The following is a 19826-nucleotide window of genomic DNA, read 5'->3' on the forward strand; positions in this document are numbered from 1 at the left end:
TGATACACCCCTTTATTAAAGTGGTTTAACTCACAAAAGCACGCATACAAGGTGTTTGATGAATTGCATAAAAGAGCTAATATATACTTAAATGGAGTGAGTAACTACCAATTAGCTTAGAATTATTTTCTAGCTAAAGTTTACATGATTATATTGATATATGTGCATAAATTTTCAGATTTTTGTGTCATTCTTATATGCCATTTTCATGTTGAAAATTCATGAAGAAGCAAGAATCTTTAGAAATAATTTTGAATGCTTATTTTATTCTTATGTCATACCTTACCTATAAGGATTCTAAAATAAGTATGTTTGAAAGATTTAGACTTGAAAGTTCACAAGAAGAAGTTTTAGAAAGAAAAGATTTTTGGGAGTATCCTCTATTTTGAGAAGGGGTCATCGTCCAGACCGAGGGTCCTGACCAAGGCATTGACTTCCTGAAACTACTTGTGCCAAAGTGGGAGCACACGAGCCGAGGGTCTCGTTGCTGAGAATTTGCCTAGCCAAGCTAAGGTATGGTACATGAGCGCTGAGAACCATGAAGCGAGTGGCACCTCGTGGATTGGGCCTATTCGATCAAGTTGGGATCGAACCCGTGCCGATCACACACTGACTAAGACAGAAATAAGGATAGTTGGAACTCCCGGAGTACGAAGTGAAGTGTTTTTTTCTCAAAAAAAAATGAATTTCTTTTAGAATATTCATAAAGTGCTACTATATTATTTTAGAATTTTTCTTAGAAACTTTGTGGTTCCCATGCATTTAGAATCTTTGCTCGTAATGTATATTTTATTAAAGTTTCGTCCCTTGTCGTTGAGACTCACTGAGTACAATGGATGGTACTGACGTTCTCTTTTGGGAACCTACGTTAGTCTGCGTTACAACATAGGAACCGGTTTTGCAGGCGAGCGGGCTATAGTTTAGGATTTCCCTCCCTTCCAGTGCTATAGGTGAACTCCGCTTTTGTTCGTGGAGTATTCCATAGATTCATCTTTATTTAGTTACGTTTACTTAGAGAACTGGCCAGGAAATCTCATGTCCCGAGCAGTGCGTCAGTATCAGTAGAGGCTTCATAGACACAGTCGGTGGGTTAAGATTCAGATATTTTTGATAATAACTTAGCAGTATTTCATTAGTTACTACAAATAAAATTTTGGAGTTGGTTTATTTTAGATATTTAAACTAATTAAAAGTATTTGGTTATAATATTGCCTTCTGGCATATAAACTTTGAAGTTATAATAGATCTGATAAGCGCAGATGGTTCGCTCGGTCATGTTTAGTCATCGGGTGCCAGTCCCGGCTTGTTCAGAAAATGGGTCGTGACAAACTTGGTATCAGAGTCTAAGGTTTATGGAGTCCTAGGGGTCTATAAAGCCGTGTTAGTAGAGTCTTGTTTATGGATATGAAGCGCGACATACTTATAAACAGGAGGCTACAAACATTTAAGAAAAGTCTTATTTTTCGTACTTTAGATCGTGCAGTAGAGCCTACCTCTAAGAAATTATCTAATGTATTCTTTTCTCCAAATCTCGCAGAAATGGCTCGTACTCGCAACTCTGACACCGACACTTAGGATGCTGCTCAAGAAACTATTGCTACTATTGTGGCTCAAGGCAGAACTAAAAAGGCTCCAACTCAGAAAAGGAAGGGTAAATCCACAAAGGGGGTTCAAGTACCCCGGGTTGAACATGAAGAAGGGGTGAAGCATGATGATCCAGTACCTCAGGATCCAGTGCCTCCCCCAACAGCAGCTCCGGCTCAGACATCTATATCTCCAGAGGTGAGTCAGATGTTTAATGCAATCAACAATGCCATGGAGATGTTTAAAACCTTCATGGACAACCAGAACAGAAGAAGAGATGAGATTCCACCTCAATCAAATAGACAGAACAATTCTGATTCCTCAAGAGTGAATGACTTTTTGAAGTTGAGTCCTCCAGTGTTCCATGGTTCTATAGTTGATGAATATCTAATGTTGTGGTTGGAGGGTGTGAATAAAGCCCTCTGAGCGATGAAAGCATTTGATGATGAAGCTATGGATCTGGTTGCTTACCATCTTAGAGATGTGGCCGGCGCTTGGTTTGAGATGTGGGAAAAGGAAAGAGATGAAGATGATGGTCCGCCTACTTGGGAAGAATTTGAAGAGGCCTTCATGGATAACTTTATCCCGGAAGTGGATAGGGAACCTAAGGCTACAGATTTTGAACAGATCAAGCAAGGGAATAAAAGTGTGCAAGAGTACTACATGGAATTCATAAGGTTAGCTAACATGCTCCTCACATTGTTAAGACAGAAAAAGCAAAGATTCGCATGTTTGTTGGCGGTTTGGCTTACCACATTAAGGATAAGACATCAGCTGCAGCGGTAGGGATGACATCTTTCTCCTCTGTTGTGGGATTCGCCAAGCACTTAGAAAAAGACAGACAACAAAGGAGAGAAGAAAAAAGAGCATAACAAGAAAGCCCGGACAACGGGCAGGTTTAATGGTACATCCAGCGGAGGTGGAAGGGATTCCTCTAATAAGAAGTCATTAGCACCAGCTCAGTCCAGTCATCGGTCAGGTGGTGGGTCTTCCTTCAGACGTACTCAGAGTTATGGAAACCAGTCTCGCCAGAATCAGAATTTTAGGACATCATCCTCACATAGCCAGAGTCATGCTGAGCAACATTCACACCAACAAAGTTTTTGTGGAACATGTAAGCGGCAACATTCAGGTCAGTGCAAGCTCGGGTTTCATGGTTGCTATCATTGTGGAGACATTGGTCATATAAAGGCCAATTGCCCAAAGTTGCGACGTAATTTCAGTGGTGGATCAACTCGTCCTTCTAGTTCTTTAGCTACTGCAGTTGCACCACCTCAGGCTCGTGGTTCTCATAATCGGACCGGGCATGGTGCAGGCAGAGGTGTAGATCGAGTTACTCAGGGAAGGGGACAACCCCATTTATTTGCTACACCTGATCGTCAGAGTGCAGAGGCATCTATAGAAGTTATTACAGGTATACTTTTAGTCTGCTCACATAATGCTTATGCCATAATGGATCCAGGTTCAACGTTTTCAAATATGACTCCATACTTCGCAATTTAACCTCGGGCTAAAACCTGAATAACTTAGTGAGTCATTCCTAGTATCTACTCCAGTTGGCGAGTCAGTGAAAGTCACAAGAGTCTATAGAGGATGTATAGTTTCAGTCCAAGGTCGCAACACCGAGGCCGATCTCATAGAGTTAGATATGGTGGATTTCGATGTGATTATGGGTATGGATTGGTTGTCTTCCTACTATGCCATGTTAGATTGTCTTGCTAAGATTGTCAGGTTCCAATTTCCAAATGAAAAAGTGTTAGAGTGGAGGGGTAGTTCAGCATCGTTGGTAGGTAAGTTTATTTCTTACCTTAAGGCACAACGAATGATCGGTAAGGGGTGTCTCGCCTATCTGGCTCACATCATTAATCCAGAATTAGAACTACCAGCTCTTCAGTCTCTGCCAGTTGTTAGAGAATTTACAGAAGTTTTCCCAGATGACCTTCCCGGACTTCCTCCTGAAAGAATCATAGACTTTGGTATTGATCTCATGCCAGGCACTCAACCCATATCTATACCTCCTTATAGGACGGCTCCAGCAGAACTTAATGAGTTAGAGAACAGTTAAAAGACCTTTTTGATAAGGGCTTCATCAGGCCGAGTGTTTCACCGTGGGGTGCCCCGGTCCTGTTTGTCAAGAAGAAATATAGGTCTCTTAGAATGTGCGTCGACTATCGGCAGTTGAATAAAGTTACCATTAAGAAAAAGTACCCACTGCCAAGAATTGATGATTTATTTGATCAACTTCAGGGTGCAAAGTACTTTTCAAAGATAGACTTGAGGTCGGGGTACCATCAGTTGAGAATCAGAGAAGAAGATATATCTAAAACAGCCTTTAGAACTCGCTACGGGCACTATGAATTTCTAGTAATGTCCTGCGGGTTGACAAATGCCCCAGCTACATTCATGGACCTCATGAACAGAATTTTCAAGCCATTCCTGGATACCTTTATTATCATGTTTATAGACGATATTTTGGTATACTCTAAGAGAAAGGAAGATCATGCAGAACACCTCAGAATAGCCTTGCAGACCTTGAAGGAGAATGAGCTTTATGCCGAGTTTTCAAAATGTGAGTTATGGTTGCAGTCACTGGCATTCTTAGGCCACGTGGTATCTAGTGAAGGCATAAAAGTGGACCCTCAAAAGACAGAAGCAGTCAAGAACTGGCCTAGGCCGACAACGCCAACCGAAATCAGGAGTTTCTTGGGGTTAGCTGGCTACTATAGAAGGTTTGTAGAGGGGTTTTCCTCACTTGCAGCTCCATTAACTAAGTTGACTCAGAAAGCAATTAAGTTCCAGTGGTCAGACGCTTGTGAGCAGAGTTTTCAAGAGTTAAAGAAGAGGTTGACCACTGCACCTATATTAACCTTGCCGACGGGTTCGGGTGGGTTCACAGTGTATTGTGATGCCTCCATAGTTGATCTCGGTTGTGTGTTCTTATGCAAAATGGAAAAGTTATTGCTTATGCTTCCAGGCAGTTAAAGAATCATGAAAAGAACTACCCCACACACGACTTGGAGCTTGCAGCAGTGGTGTTTGCATTAAAGATATGGCGACACTACCTTTATGGCGAACATTCTGAAGTGTTTACAGATCACAAAAGTCTCCGGTACATTTTCAAGCAAAAAGAATTAAATTTGAGGTAGAGAAGGTGGCTCGAGCTATTGAAAGATTATGACATCAATATCCTTTATCACCCGGGCAAAGCTAATGTGGTAGCAGATGCACTTAGTAGGAAGTCAATGGGTGTCTTGGCCCATCTTGTAGTGCAAAGGCGAACTTTGGGTCGAGAAATTCAAAAATTGGCAAATGATGGAATTAGACTGGATGAGACCGAAGAAGGAGGTATAATTGCTTATGCCTTAGCGCAATCCTCTCTAGTTGCGCATGTTACGGCTAAGCAAGACGAAGATCCGTACTTAGTGAGGTTAAAAGAAGGAGTTAGAAATAAAGAAATCACTGCTTTCACTCTAGGAAGTGACAGAGTTTTGAAGTTGAATGATCGGTTATGTGTGCCTGATGTAGATGGTCTTAGGAAGGCCATAAGTGAAGAAGCTCACAGTTTGAGGTACTCTATCCACCCAGGTGCTACCAAAATGTATCTGGACTTGAAAGAGTTGTATTGGTGGAAAGGCATGAAGAAGCAAGTGGCTAAATGTTTGAATTGCCAGCAAGTCAAAGCCGAGCATCAAAGGCCTCGTGGCCTAGCTCAAGATATAGAGATACCACAGTGGAAATGGGAGATGATTAATATGGATTTCATTATAGGTCTACCTCGCACATACCGTAAGCATGATTCAATTTGGGTTATTATAGACCGATTGACAAAGTCCACGCATTTCCTACCAGTAAAGACGGCAGATTCCGCAGAGCAGTATGCGCAGTTGTACATCAAAGAAATAGTCCGATTGTATGGTACTCCAGTTTCAATCATATCTGATAGAGGCCCTCAGTTCACGGTGCATTTTTGGCAGGCATTTCAGAAAAGATTAGGTACCAAGGTCAATTTGAGCACCGGTTTCCATCCACAGACCGATGGCCAGGCAGAAAGGACCATTCAGACTCTCGAAGATATGTTGCGTGCGTGTGTTATAGATTTTGGAGGTAATTGGGATGATCGCTTGCCACTTATAGAATTTGCTTACAATAACAACTAGTAGGCCAGCATTGGTATGGCTCCTTATGAAGCGTTGTATGGGCGGAGATGTAGGTCTCCAGTGGGTTGGTTTGAACCTGCAGAGGTGCCGTTGATTGGTCCAGAGTTTGTTTGTGAGGACTTAGAGAAAGTTCAGCTAATCAGAGAAAGATTGAAAGCGGCTCAGAGTCGTCAAAAGTCTTATTCTGACAAGAGGCATCGTGAGTTAGAGTTCATGGTTGGTGATACGGTATTTTTGAAAGTTTCACCAATGAAAGGAGTTATGGGGTTTGGTAAGAAAGGGAAGCTTAGCCCTAGATTTATCGAACCTTATGAAATTCTAGAAAAGAAGGGAAACGTAGCTTATGAGCTAGCGTTGCCCGTTGAGTTGTCCTCTGTTCATCCCGTCTTTCATGTTTCCATGCTTAGAAAGTACATTTATGATGAGTCACATATAATACCTGCCAATACCATAGAAATTAAAGAAGGCTTGACTTATGAAGAGGTACCTATAGAAATTCTCGATAGGCAAGCAAGAAAGTTAAGAACAAAAGATATAGCGTCGGTAAAAGTTTTGTAGAGTAATCATGGTTCAAAAGAGACTACGTAGGAGGTCGAGGAAGATATGAGGAAGAAATATCCATATTTATTTGACGAAAAAGGTATGTGAACCTAGGTTTGATTTGACATTTATATTTCATTTATTAAATACAAGTTAGCATGTTTTTATGTCCTTGCTAGATTATACTTAGCTGTTGAAGTAATTTAGTTTTTGTCAGAGTATCTTTAGTTATTTAATAATTTAGTGCTATTCCAGAGTATATTTAATTCATTAAAGTTATTTACTTTTTGTAGAAGTATTGTGCTTTAGATTCTTGTTAGTTATTGTGGTACCTCCTTGCCGGAGTGTGAGTAATTAATTTGTGAGCTGTGTATGGTGCCTATGAATGGTCTGTTATGGTATATTTGGTTGTTGTTGGTTTAGTTGTGGTATTTGTGATAGGGATATTTTTTTTGGATAGTCCAATTTACAAGGGAAACTCTGCCGAAATTTTTGAAAATTTAGGGAGTTAGCCAAAATTTGGAGTCCCTTGGAAGAGAGGGTAGTGCTAAGAAAACTTAAGAGGTTGAAGGACTTAAGGAATGATTGTTAGCTTAAGAATAAAGCCCTAGCAACATTCGAGGACGAATGTTTTTAAGGAGGGAAGATTGTAACACTCTTCAAATTTATAAAAGTTTCGAGACATGCTAATTATAGAACTAAATTATTATTATTATTATTATTATTATTTTATCTTGCCTATAGTGAAAAAAATAAATAATACACACACACACACACACACACTTAAATAATTGGATATACAATTAGGGAAATATTAATAATTTTAATATTGTTAATTATTAGAAGTGGATATCATTAATTACTAGTTAAGTCAAAACAAAACAAAACAAAATAAATAAAAAAAAAAGTAAAATTACCAGCCATGTCCATTTATAAGTAGCTCATTACAAAAATTGGCCAATTGATAAAATATTACTAATATTAGCCAAATTAGCCAATTAGCTATTTGTAGCAAAAAAATATCAATTTTTTGCTTTGTTTTGAGTGGGTGAAGTTTTGAGGTGGTTTGAATTGAAAATTCGAAGTAAAGCCGAACATGAAAATTTTTTATGTGTGTATCACATATGTATCATATTTGTATCAATTATGTATCACATGTATATCCATGTATACCTGTGTGTGAGATACATGCGTGATACATGTTTGATACATGTGTCGCAGAAGACTTTTTTGAACTCGATTTAACTAAGAATTTTGATACAAAACTAGTCCAAATCACCTCCAATCTTCCTCAAATTTTATATATTGACTTATCTATATATTTTCAATAAATTTCAACTATACCCATTGAAAAAGTTCCTGTTTTGTTTAGATTTTTGGAATATTGTATAGATTTTTATATTTCATCACCTTATTTGCTACCCCGTCCATGAAATTTCCTTTCCGTCTTGTATCTAATGTTGTTAATCACGCTTAAAAATATGGAAGGCGATTTTTGCATGTGATTCTTTGATAGAAAGAACCCTATTATTTGGGTTTTCAATTTTTGTTGGCTAGTTTTGGTAAGTCTATGACTAATGGCTAGAGGTAGGTAAGTTGAGATTTATACGGGACATTTGTGTAAGTTTCCCAAAAAAAAAAGCAAAATAAAAAAAAAAAGGGCACGTGCAAGCCTCAAGCCCATAGAGGCTCTTGGCGGAAAAAAGGCATAAGCCTTAGGAAAAAGAATAGAACTCCACGTTCTGTTTGCCAAGAAACAACAGCAGCGTTACAACAAAATACTCACGGAAAGTTCTAGGTTTCATTAAAAATCACTAATTCTTGAACTCATGTATATATAAAATTCCCTATTATCCATTACCCTACAGTAGTATTAGGTAAGAATTGAATAGTTAATTCCTTTCTTCCTCTATATCAACAGTAAATTCGATGTTTAGAAGTGAAACTTTAAAATTGATTAAAATGCACTGGTTGCTTTGGAATCGATTGTTTGACTAGTGTCAATTGGACTGGGGCCTATGTATTGGCTCGAGAAGTTTTGAGGTGAGTTGATACACCCCTTTATTAAAGTGGTTTAACTCAGAAAAGCACGCATACAAGGTGTTTGATGAATTGCATAAAAGAACTAATATATACTTAAATGGAGTGAGTAAGTACCTATTAACTTAAAATTATTTTCTAGCTAAAGTTTAGATGATTATTTTGATATATGTGCATGCATTTTTAGATTTTTGTGTCATTCTATATGCCATTTTCATGTTGAAAATTCATGAAGAAGCAAGAATCTTTAGAATAATTTTGAATGTTTATTTTATTCTTATGTCATACCTTACCTGTAAGGATTCCAGAATAAGTATGTTTGAAAGATTTAGACTTGAAAAGTCACAAGAAGAAGTTTTAGAAAGAAAAGATTTTTGGGAGTATCCTCTATTCTGAGAAGGAGTCATCCTCCAGGCCGAGGGTCCTGACCAAGGCGTTGACTTTCGAAACTACTTGTGCCAAAGTAGGGAGCTCACGAGCCGAGGGTCTCGTTGCTGAGAATTTGCCTTGCCAAGCTAAGGTATGGTACATGAGCGCTGAGAACCATGAAGCGAGTGGCACCTCGTGGATTGGGCCTATTCGATCAGGTTGGGATCGAACCCGTGCCGATCACACGGTGACTAAGACAGAAATAAGTCAGGATAGTTGGAACTCCCGGAGTACGAAGTGAAGTATTTTTAAAAAAAAAAAAGAATTTCTTTTAGAATATTCATAAAGTGCTATTATGCAATTATTTTAGAATTCTTCTTAGAAGCTTTGTGTTTACCATGCATTTAGAATCTTTGCTCGTAATGTATATTTTATTAAAGTTCCGTCCCCTGTCTTTGAGACTCACTGAGCACAATGGATGGTATTGACATTCTCTTTTGGGAACCTACATTGGTCTGCGGTACAACGTAGGAACTGGTTTTGCAGGAGAGCAAGCTATAGTTTAGGGCTTCCCTCCTTTCCAATGCTATTGGTGAGCTCCGCTTTTGTTCGTGGAGTATTCCTTAGAGTCATCTTTATTTAGTTATGTTTACTTAGAGAACTGGCCAAAAAATCTCATGTCCTGAGCAGTGTGTTTGTATCAGTAGAGGCTTCATAGACACAATCGGTCAGATGTTTTTGATAATAACTTAGCAGTATTTCATTAGTTATTACAAATAAAGTTTTGGAGTTGGTTTATTTTAGATATTTAAATTAATTAAAAGTATTTGGTTATATTATTGCCTTCTGGCATATAAAGTTTGAAGTTATAATAGATCTGATAAGCGCAGATGGTTCGCTCGGTCATGTTTAGTGATCGGGTGCCGGTCCCGGGTTGTTCAGAAAATGGGTCGTGACATCTACCCACTTTACGATCAATTCAGACTTGTCGGGTCTGAAGTTAAAAAATTAGTCTGAAGTGAAAGAATTACACTTCAGATGCACTTAATGCCGTCTGAAGTGCAATAAATGTTTTCCTACACGTAAGGCCAATAAATCTGAAGTGAAAAATTGCACTTTAGATGCACTTAAGGCCAAAAGTCTAAAGTACAATAAATATTTTCCTACACTTAAGACCAATAAGTCTAAAGTAAAAATTTGCACTTCAGATGCACTTAGGCCAAAAGGTCTGAAGTGCATCCAACGTTTTCATGCACTTAAGGCCGAATAGGCTTGAAGTGCAAATTGTCCAGAAACAGAAATTTGTTCTTCGAATTTTAACAATCCAATATACGATTTAATACCTAAATCTACTCCAAATGAGCTCAAATTTGAAACATAACCTCCAAATATCATCAAGAATAAACCCCTAATCAATTTGTAAAAAAAAAAAACAATAAATCTAACGAACTCATCTTGCAATTAAGAAGAAGAAGAAACCCTAAGCAATAGTTAAAAATAAAGCGCCACAACAGCTCACCACTGTAAAATATCATAAACTACCTTAAAAAGTGGGTACAGGTTAAATGGGTCCCCGTTAGGGATGGCAATGGGGCGGGGCGGGTTTGGCAAAACCCACAAAAATTTCAACCCGCCCCGCATAGTTATTTTTTCAGTTTTCAACCCCCTCCACTCCGCCCCGCTTGGACCCGCCCCGCTTAATTTTTTTTTCCTTTTTTCTTTAATTTTTTTTCTAAAATAAACTAGTTTGATATTTTATTATTTTATAAAATGGAGAGTTTAATAATATCACATAAATATAATACTGAGAGAGTATTACGCTCATCTTCCAAAATAAATGGGTTACTATCATTTCCTATTACTAGTACGATATCTTGACTTATGTAATATCAATTTGGCGAGACTTATGCAAATTGGTTAATTATAAAATAAAATAGTATTCGTGCTAGTGAGTAATATATATATATATATATATATATATATATATATATAATTTATTCCTTTGGGGATGGTGGCAAATAAAAGTGAAAAAAAAGGTATGCCAAAAAGGTTAATTTTAAGACAGAACAACATGAAGACATGTTCACTGTTTTGGAGAAACTGTAGACATAAATGTATCTGCCCCGCATTGAACCCGCATAAAACCCGCAACCCGTCCCGCGCCGCCTCGCATCAAACATAACCCGCCCGACCACACTCCCGCCCCATTGCCATCCCTAGTCCCCGTGCAATTTTTACATGTTATGAAATATTCGAAAACATAATTGTAACAACTAAATTTCGCTCCTGAAAAATAATAATCAAGACAAGAAATGTAGCGACAAATATTATATTTAATTTCAAGTGATGGGGTTACAATCTCTAAAATATCTCTAAATCTAAAGAGACGTAGTCCTCTGATTCTCCTCCTCACGGATGACGGTTCAAGAGCTCGAGAGCTTGATCTTGAACTTGACGGATTCAAATTTGTAGTACGTCACGAACAATTTGAAGCTCGTCACGAACCAGGATTTGGTGTTGGGTTATCACGAACGGAAGATTTGAAGCCGCCCGCCTATGACTTGAGTTCGCCTTTGGAATTTGACCACAGACGATGATTGCAGATATGGATGGAGACCTTGATGCTATTCTTCATAGCTTCTTTAGCTTTTCCTTCTGCTTACTTTCTTCTTTTTTTAGCCTTCTCCTTTGACCCCTTTATATAGGTGTGGGGTGGAGTAATCTCCAAGAAAACCCTAGTGGATCATTGGGCTTGGGGCTTATGGGCCGACCCATTTGATGGAAGACCAATTGACAGGCTAGCCCAATAATATATTGGACCTTTATTTAAATCAATTTAATTGGATTTAAATAACAAACCCAATTATACCAGTCCGTGTTACTTAATTGGACCAATATATATTTAATTTGTGGTAAAATCCAAATTTCTTATGGATTTAAATTTGACAAAGTTTTAATTGTCTACAATAATGTTTAAAAATCTCTTATTTCTTTCTTTAAACTGCGTGTCAAGTCAAACGATGCCATATAAGTATTTTTTATAAATGTAACTTTACATATTCAGAAATTATATTAGGAGATCCTATTTTAAAACTATTTTATTAGACGATTTTTCTTATTTTCTTGAGAAGCTTCAATTAGTAAATATGCCATTTCTTTTGTAAGGATCTAAACCATAAACAATCGGAGTGTGAGCTTTGGGTCCCTAGGGTTTAGGCCACTGTTCTTCGCTAAAATGGCAGCAATCTTAAAGCAAACCTCTAAGATCGCGAGACAATTGTCGAATAAAAAATTGGTATCAACAGCAAGTTTCAATGGCGCGCTCTCTCTCTTCCCACGCGCCACCATCAGCGGCGGTTCCGTTCGGTTTGCGTCGACGTCAAGTTTCAGCTACCTCGAGAAGAAAACAGCTCCTCGACGGTTACCGGCGGTGTACAAATTCCTCCTTCAAGCGGATGAACGAACTCATTCTACTGGAAATGAACCTATTCCGAAAATAACCCTAAGTACATTCCCATATATTCAATTTCATTGTACCCAATTTGTTTGTTGCTTTTGGCTTATAGAGAGTTGATTTGATTAGCTTAAGGGAGCTAAATTGGACTATATTATTGCATTCGTTTAAAATTAGACTTCAGATATTTGAAAATTAAAGGAAAAGTATTATAAGTTGCAAATCCCAGTTTTGGCAAAATACACTAGGTGATTTTTTCCCATCTGTCTAAAACTTGGTGGACTGAGTACCCAATAGGGGGAGATAGCAGGTAGACAGTGGAATAGTTGAGGTGCACGGCCCAATCACCACCATCATCTAAACAAGGTGAACTTTTTCTAAACGTTGGTTGAAGTTTACTTAGTTTCAATGTCAGACAAGATGTTTTGGAGATAAATCGAGCTAAATTAATGCATTTGTTTGAATTAAATTTTAGATATTTGGAAAACTAGGATAAGTTGCAATTATTCTCAGACCAATGGTTAAAGTTTATTGAGTTTGTAATCAAGGAACGAATATTCTGAGGGGCCAATCCTTTTTGGGTGATAGAGGGAGCATATAGGTATAGTTTAGTGTAAATTTATGCATAGAGTTTAGGGACCCCTTGAGTATTGGTGTGAGGAGATGAATATTTAGCTTGAAATTTTATGACAAGTTCCTTATGTTGAAGTTTGAAGTCAGTGGCAGATATAGAGTTTTGGCAATTAGTGCAGATGCATCCATTATTTCAGTTCCTTACATCCGCCTCTTTTAGTAGTTGAACTTTAGATTTTTGTTTCACCATGGGAGATTTAAATTGTATGATTTACAGGAAATCGGAGTAGGCTACGTGGAAGTGAGAAGCTAAGCATATTTCAATGATCCTATTTTCTAATGAGTGAAACATTACGCATTGGTTCTCTACTATGAAGTTTCAGGAGCAGTTGAGGGTGCTAATCTTTGATAAATAACAATATATTTGATAATTCACTATGTTATTAGGTGGAATCAGGGATTCGAGCTTTGTGACTATACGACAGTCACCAGCCTAACACCTCTTTGATTAAATCTTTTTCTGTTGAGCGGAAAGTTTAGGGCGTCAGCTTGTCATCATTTGGCTTAATTAAAATTCAGATTACAGAAGGATGATGTTTTTGTGCGGGTGGGAAAACTAGAAAATACATATTGGGCAGGCTTGTTTGATATTAATGTGTTCTTTCTGAGCTTGCCACTTATACAATTGCTATCTAGTAGATTCTTCTAACCTTATGGCTTCTTTTTGAGATGAACTGTATAGTAGTGAGTAGGTTGTTGAAGATGTTAGTTATGGGTGGTCCGCTTTCTTCTCACTTTTACCGTCACATGCAGGTCATGTTTCTGTGAGCTTTGCGGGATATGTTGACTCTAGAAGTCATACAGAAGATACTAATACAGGTAGACTTCTTGATTTACAATATTGGCCATATAAGCAGCGCATATGTCTGAGAAAGTTGGTTATTCTGTGTAGCAAGCACAAAGACTAAGACAAACAAGCCTAACATGAAGAAAGGGAAGAAAGGAAGTCAGAAGCCAAATACTAATACAGGTAAAGATTTATCTAAGAGAATATGTTCAGCAGTTACATTGACTCTTAAAAGTGTAATATCAATGAAATTGTTTTCCTTTTGCAGCAAGCAAAGCTCGTGTAAGAAGTATTAACACAGGTCTGTTAGTTCTTTAACTTGACATTTTTTTTGATAAGGTTGTTCTTTGACTTGACATAACATGTGAACAGTATGTCTTCTGTAAATGCAATCCCAAAAACAGTTGTTTTTATCTGCAGCTGGCACAAAAATTATTATGAAGCTTGATGTCAAAAATGCTCATTGGTTGAGTGAAAGAGTCAGGGAGAGGATCATGCTCATGGTTAGTCATTTTTATCTTTACGTTATGTCCTTGAGGAAATGTTAGGTGAAATTTGGTCGCGCTGTTTTTCTTCATCTTGCCTCAGTAGTTTTGGATTTCCATTCTTTCTCTTTCTAAGTTGACTTCAAGGAGTTCAAGTGGAATTAACTATACCGTTGAATCCTTAAAAAGCAAAACACTAGACTTTGAATACTTAAAAAGCAAATAACTAGACCTTTGAATCCTTAAAAAGCAAATAACTAGACCTTTGAATCCTTAAGAAAACAAAAAAACTAGAGCTCTGAATCTTTATTGTGTACGTGTCGATTGTATGCCACCTGGTTGAATGACGAAGACTTAAATTACATAGTATATTAATTACAATGACCTGTTTGTTTGCCAATTATGTAATCCCCAAATGTCATGTTTGGTTGTACAAGTGTGATTACGTAGTTGGATATTCTTTTATTTTAAATAAAAGCTAACTAAAAAAATTTAAATAAACTTTTTCATATGAACATGTAAATAAATTTTATTGAGTGACAAATATATGTATAAATAAGAAGTATTAAAAAGAATTTGAAAAGTCTTCTGGTAATTACACCATGTAATTACCACATGCCCTCCCCCCACAACCCCATGGGAATTGTAGAGTGTAATCGATCCCCTTCAATTACTCACAATTGCATGCTGACCAAGTAATTACTTGGCTAGACAAACATGCCAAACTGTATAATTACATCCAACTACACCCAAATCCAATTATAAGGTGGGCTTCCAAACATGCCCTTAGTGTAGAAAAACTGTTGCAGACTTAGAATAATTAGATAAAGGTGTTCCCATTTTAAAAGCATAAACTTTTAGATGAAGTGATTACGTAGTTCAACATTGTATCAGAGTAGGTAGAGTTACTGTACTTGAGTCTTACCACTATCTGTTAACTAGTATTGTCATGTGCTTGTCCAATGAAAAGGGTCAGGCTCGCACCTGAGAGAGCATTTGCTGTAGATAAATAAATAAAAAGTATCTCCACTCTAACACTTCTGGCTGGCTGCTATAATGCTAATTGAAACGGTCTTGGTTAGCCACTAGTCAAAAGAATGTGTTAGGTTCTTCCTCCATCATCCAAAGTATCATTCCACATGCTAGTACTAGAGAATATAAAGCATTATAAATGACTTAAACAAGTCATATGTATCCAACTAGAGATGGTTATCACATGCACTATCTCTTGTCTCACTTGATGTAACTATTAGGTAGAGTTACTGTACTTGAGTCTTACCACTATCTGTTAACTAGTATTGTCATGTGCTTGTCCAATGAAAAGGGTCAGGCTCGCACCTGAGAGAGCATTTGCTGTAGATAAATAAATAAAAAGTATCTCCACTCTAACACTTCTGGCTGGCTGCTATAATGCTAATTGAAACGGTCTTGGTTAGCCACTAGTCAAAAGAATGTGTTAGGTTCTTCCTCCATCATCCAAAGTATCATTCCACATGCTAGTACTAGAGAATATAAAGCATTATAAATGACTTAAACAAGTCATATGTATCCAACTAGAGATGGTTCTCACATGCACTATCTCTTGTCTCACTTGATGTAACTATTAAAATCTCTGCTAGTTCTGATATTAGGATGTCAAAAATAAATGAACTGCTTCTATGTTGTGTTTAGTTTCAAAATCAAGCCGTCCCCTTCTTAGCACTTTATTATTAGGAAAATGACTTTCTGATGGCCATGAACAGGAAAAGAGTCGAATCAAGGATGGGGAGCTTGTGCTTACTTCAACTAAGACTAGAAAACAAGAGTTAGAATCTGCTCTCTACTGATTTCAAATTCTTTCTTGCTTTCTTTTGCTTGTCGTTTGCCAAGTAATAATATTATCCTGCTCTATTGTTTTCCAGGAACAATTTTGAAGATGTTGTGGCAAAAAAACAGAAATTGCTGGGGAAATTTCAGGTATTAATGCGTGTATTTTTGCACAAATGTGGTATTTTCTGAGGAAGGAGAAAATATGTCATATAGGAATATCTCTAATTAAGATTTCTCCAAATGGTGCGTCTATTCTATCTATAGAGCCCGTTTGGATGGGCTTGTTGTAAGTGACATTTAAGCCAAAAGCCATAAGTTAGGAATTCTAGCTTTTGGCTTATTTTTGTCATTTTAGCTTAAAAATAAGTGCTTAAAAGCACTTTTGTTACTTTATCCAAACACTATAAAATGGCTTAAAAACTATTTTGGGTTAAAAACACTTAAAATAAGCCAATCCAAACGGGCCCATAATCTAGCTCAGAGAGGTATAACAACGATAAGTATCCAAAGATAAGCACAGTTGGATATAATGATAGTATCACGTATCGGCATTATGAAGCGTAATGTTGTCTTTAATTGGCTTGTGATTCTTGTTGAGCAAACCTAAATAGAAAATATCCACTTTCAATGGGTGATGAAACAGGAAATAATCAATGCTGCTTCATATGCTCCGCTGCCACCTTCTGACGGGCTTGCAAAAAAACTTTCTAAGTTGTAAGAGCTCTAACCATTTTCTTCTCCACAGATTCTGTTTTCATGACTCTTCTGTATCTGTAATCTAGTGCGAAAACACTATTGGTTTCAGGGCTGTCATGGGGAAGGAAAAGAATGCTGCATGAAAAGCAAGTGCATATATAAAAGAAGTTTTAACTGATGATTGATTTGTGATATCAAAAATTTGCTGAACTCTGGCCAATAGTTTCTTCTGCTGTTGATTATTATTGAAAGACGTAACGGAAGAGATCCATGTGCCAGTCCTTAAAAGATCATGAGCTATTGGCTAAAGGCTGGCACAATTTTTCTTTTTATCCACATATGACTAGATGAAAGTTTCACAGAGCTTCTAGCTGTTTTCACTCATATGGTTATTGTTATTTTCGTAGGCTGTAACCACAGATTTCATTTTTTCTAAGAGCATGAACTTCAAGGGCTGTAATAAAAATTAAAGTAAGCTAGCATGTTAAGTTTCAAATCTCCTTTCTTTGGATAACTTTCTCTTTACAAGTACCAGGGTGGATATACTCGTGCAATCTGCAGTTTTGCTACTCTCATTGGTTAACTAATATATCAATGGAGGTTTTAGAATTGGTATGTAGGCTGTCGGGAGCCTTGGAGCAATGATAAAGTTGTTTTTCGCGTGACTTATATGTCACGGGTTCGAGCCGTAATGCTTGTGTCAAGGTAGGTTAGGTTGCCTCTATCACATCCACTTGTAGTGCGGCCCTCGTCCGGAGCCCGTGTGAACATGGGACATTTCGAGCTCTTGGCTGCCTTTCTGTCAGTGTCACCATTTTCATTATTTATGCTTTTATTAGGATGACTTGGTTTCAGCAGTCTTCAATTTTAAATTCTGCCAACTAGTTACTATCCGTGTACGAATTCAGATAGTTCCATTTATTGGTTCGTCCTACTTTGCATGTTGTAAGGAAGGCTTTTGTCGATCGAGAGTTAGCAAGAGTAGATCATATAGTCTTTGTTGATCAACCATCAGAAGCGAGGTTTGGAGCCCTTCAATTACAAAGTGGAAGATGCCTCTTGACAATGGTTGAGCTGTCTATCAGGCTCGCAGAACGTGCTCAATCCGATTCATACTACGATCCCATACAGGTGATTGTTCTCCAATTACTGATCCCATACTACCCCCATAAACATAAAATCAATTGCCATGAGAATGCTGTTTAGTTGGCCTATGCCTATTTGAACAGCCTCGGTAAATCCTGTCTTTCTAATTAGTGGGTTCTATCTCTAGATTTGCAACACGGAAGCGGAAGAATGACCTTAAATACAATTGGGGACTAAAGGTAAGGAATGACTAATATGAGGTCATGTGCAAAGACAAAATTAGTTTTCATAACACATCAATGATCTTCTACTTTCTCTTTGTTACAAATGCTACTTAAAGTTCACACACAATCTCAAACTATTATGATCTATGTACATAACCCAAAAATGCCCCAAAAAGTAAAATTAATAATAAAAAGAAATGAAAGAGAAAGACAAGAAAAAACAAGAACAATTATTTTTGTTAGAAACAAAAAGGCAGCCCGGGTCCGGAGACAATTGCACTGCTGCTCCAAGACTCCTCTTCTTTGTCTGAAACAAAAATAAAGGAATTTCACTTTCGAATCACAAACTCCTCACCAGATTCTCTATCAAACCTTCTAATCCATTTCTTCACCATTTTCTCTCCGGTACCACGCTTCCCTTCGCCGGTGCCGGAGCCGGCCGCCCCCACATGAGCAATATCCAATCCTTTTCCGACCGGCAAAAAAACCGACCGTACAATTCTTGATTTTCCGTCTAGTACACTTTTCCATCTAAAATCCGAAACAATTCTTGAACTCACATTTTTACAAACCAAAACTGCACCCCTATGACTTAATTCAGCCACCTTCAACATTCTTGAGAAATCATTTTTTTCACATTCAACAACCAAAAAATCAATTCCCGTTAACCTCTCCATTGCTTCCTCCGGCTCGCCGACGACAACTTCCGGCGACATTCCGGTGGTTTTCTGCATGGCTGATATGTAATCGGTTTTTGAATTTTCGTCGGGGACTATGCAAATATGTTTGCCGCCTGTGTGTTTGCTGGCGATAGAGAGGCCCATACTGGTTGATGTAATATCGTCTCCACGTCGTGACCATGTCTCTACGATCATTTGTGCATCCCATCCTGCTGCCATTGCTGAGATTAATTCTGCTTCGTTGGATTCTTGAAGTAACTCGCACTGCAAGAAGATTGAGAAAGATAAAAATGAGATGCTCTTACAAAAATGTCATGGCATGTTTAAGATCACAGTTTTCAGGATACTTTTAGTATGCGACAAAAGTTCTTTTTGTGTATAGTTTTACATAATCTATACGTTTGCGTCTATTTCTGGATAAGTTTCATGTATATTTTAAGGGAAATCCGGCACGCTAAACTCCCACTATACGATAGGATCCAGGAGAGAGCCGAATCATATTGGCTTTTACGTAACAACCTTACCTTGCATTTCTGCAAGAGGCAAAATGTAAGAGGCTGTTTCCTCGGCTTAAACTTTTACCGTTGCGCCAAGGCTCTTCTTCGCTTCATATATATTTGTCGAACAAAAATAGAAATGATGATGGACTTACTGATTTGACAGTATCGAGATAAGCTTTAGAGGCTTTTTCAGGAGACCAAACCATCTTCATCTCTCTGTATAATACTTGGAAATTTTCTTTATAAGGGTTGTGTTTTTCTTTGCTGCCAAGTTTCAATGGTGGTGAAATAGATAATTCTTATGTTAGGACAAATTTGTATCGAAGAGTTTTATAGGAGACAGAAAGAAGCTAATTAAATGACTTTCCAAAAAGTAAAGAAGTATGAAAGGGAAAAGGTCAGTTTGACATTAAATCCAGGCAAATCCAACGTGGGAAGATTTGGATTAAAATTTGAAGATATTTGCATCTTTCCTTCTTTTAATATTAATATATGTGCCTCTCTCTTCTCACCCTAAAAAAAAAAAAAAAAGAAATTATCCTAACTCAAAAAGTAGTGACGGTTCATTTCAAATTTTATTCCTCCGTCTTAAATTATCTGTCATGTTTTCTAAAATCTCAAATTATTTATCATTTTAGAAGTTCAAGAGTAAATTAATTCTTTTCTCTTATTCTACTATTAATATTAATTGTTCTCGATGACTAAAAATACTATAATCATGAGTAAGTATTAAATGAAGAGAGATTATATTTCAAGACATAAATAAGAACAAAATAATCAAA

At 37.4% G+C, this 19826-nt stretch overlaps 2 protein-coding genes across 4 annotated transcripts; one reads left to right on the plus strand and one right to left on the minus strand.

The window, feature by feature from the left end:
* On the plus strand, positions 11806-17108 carry LOC109225735. 2 transcript variants are annotated; one of them, XM_019390499.1, is made up of 9 exons: positions 11810-12196; positions 13531-13596; positions 13670-13747; positions 13833-13865; positions 13985-14067; positions 15792-15853; positions 15951-16005; positions 16502-16572; positions 16664-17108. In XM_019390499.1, exons 1-9 carry the CDS (start codon positions 11926-11928, stop codon positions 16695-16697), a joined length of 753 nt encoding a protein of 250 aa, XP_019246044.1. In that variant the 5' UTR covers positions 11810-11925; the 3' UTR covers positions 16698-17108. The 2 variants fall into 2 exon arrangements, with proteins under 2 accessions (XP_019246045.1, XP_019246044.1); XM_019390500.1 differs by lacking the exon at positions 13670-13747 and having other exon boundaries at positions 11806-12196.
* Positions 17902-19366, minus strand: LOC109226376. 2 transcript variants are annotated; one of them, XM_019391155.1, is made up of 2 exons: positions 19197-19366; positions 17902-18808 (listed from the first exon to the last, which is right to left on the minus strand). In XM_019391155.1, exons 1-2 carry the CDS (start codon positions 19254-19256, stop codon positions 18194-18196), a joined length of 675 nt encoding a protein of 224 aa, XP_019246700.1. In that variant the 5' UTR covers positions 19257-19366; the 3' UTR covers positions 17902-18193. The 2 variants fall into 2 exon arrangements, with proteins under 2 accessions (XP_019246700.1, XP_019246701.1); XM_019391156.1 differs by having other exon boundaries at positions 19069-19362.

The sequence above is a fragment of the Nicotiana attenuata genome, chromosome 5 (genome assembly GCF_001879085.1).
Source record: "Nicotiana attenuata strain UT chromosome 5, NIATTr2, whole genome shotgun sequence".
NCBI classification, from domain to species: Eukaryota; Viridiplantae; Streptophyta; class Magnoliopsida; order Solanales; family Solanaceae; genus Nicotiana; species Nicotiana attenuata.

Excerpts from the sequence above, each read along its gene's own strand:
- LOC109225735 (XM_019390499.1), top strand. The coding sequence starts at position 11,926 with ATGGCAGCAATCTTAAAGCAAACCTCTAAGATCGCGAGACAATTGTCG. Across the intron at positions 13,597-13,669 it reads TACAGAAGATACTAATACAG|CAAGCACAAAGACTAAGACA; the intron begins GTAGACTTCTTG and ends TATTCTGTGTAG. Across the intron at positions 15,854-15,950 it reads ACTAAGACTAGAAAACAAGA|GAACAATTTTGAAGATGTTG; the intron begins GTTAGAATCTGC and ends ATTGTTTTCCAG.
- LOC109226376 (XM_019391155.1), bottom strand. The coding sequence starts at position 19,256 with ATGAAGATGGTTTGGTCTCCTGAAAAAGCCTCTAAAGCTTATCTCGAT. Across the intron at positions 18,809-19,196 it reads ATCTCGATACTGTCAAATCA|TGCGAGTTACTTCAAGAATC; the intron begins GTAAGTCCATCA and ends ATCTTCTTGCAG.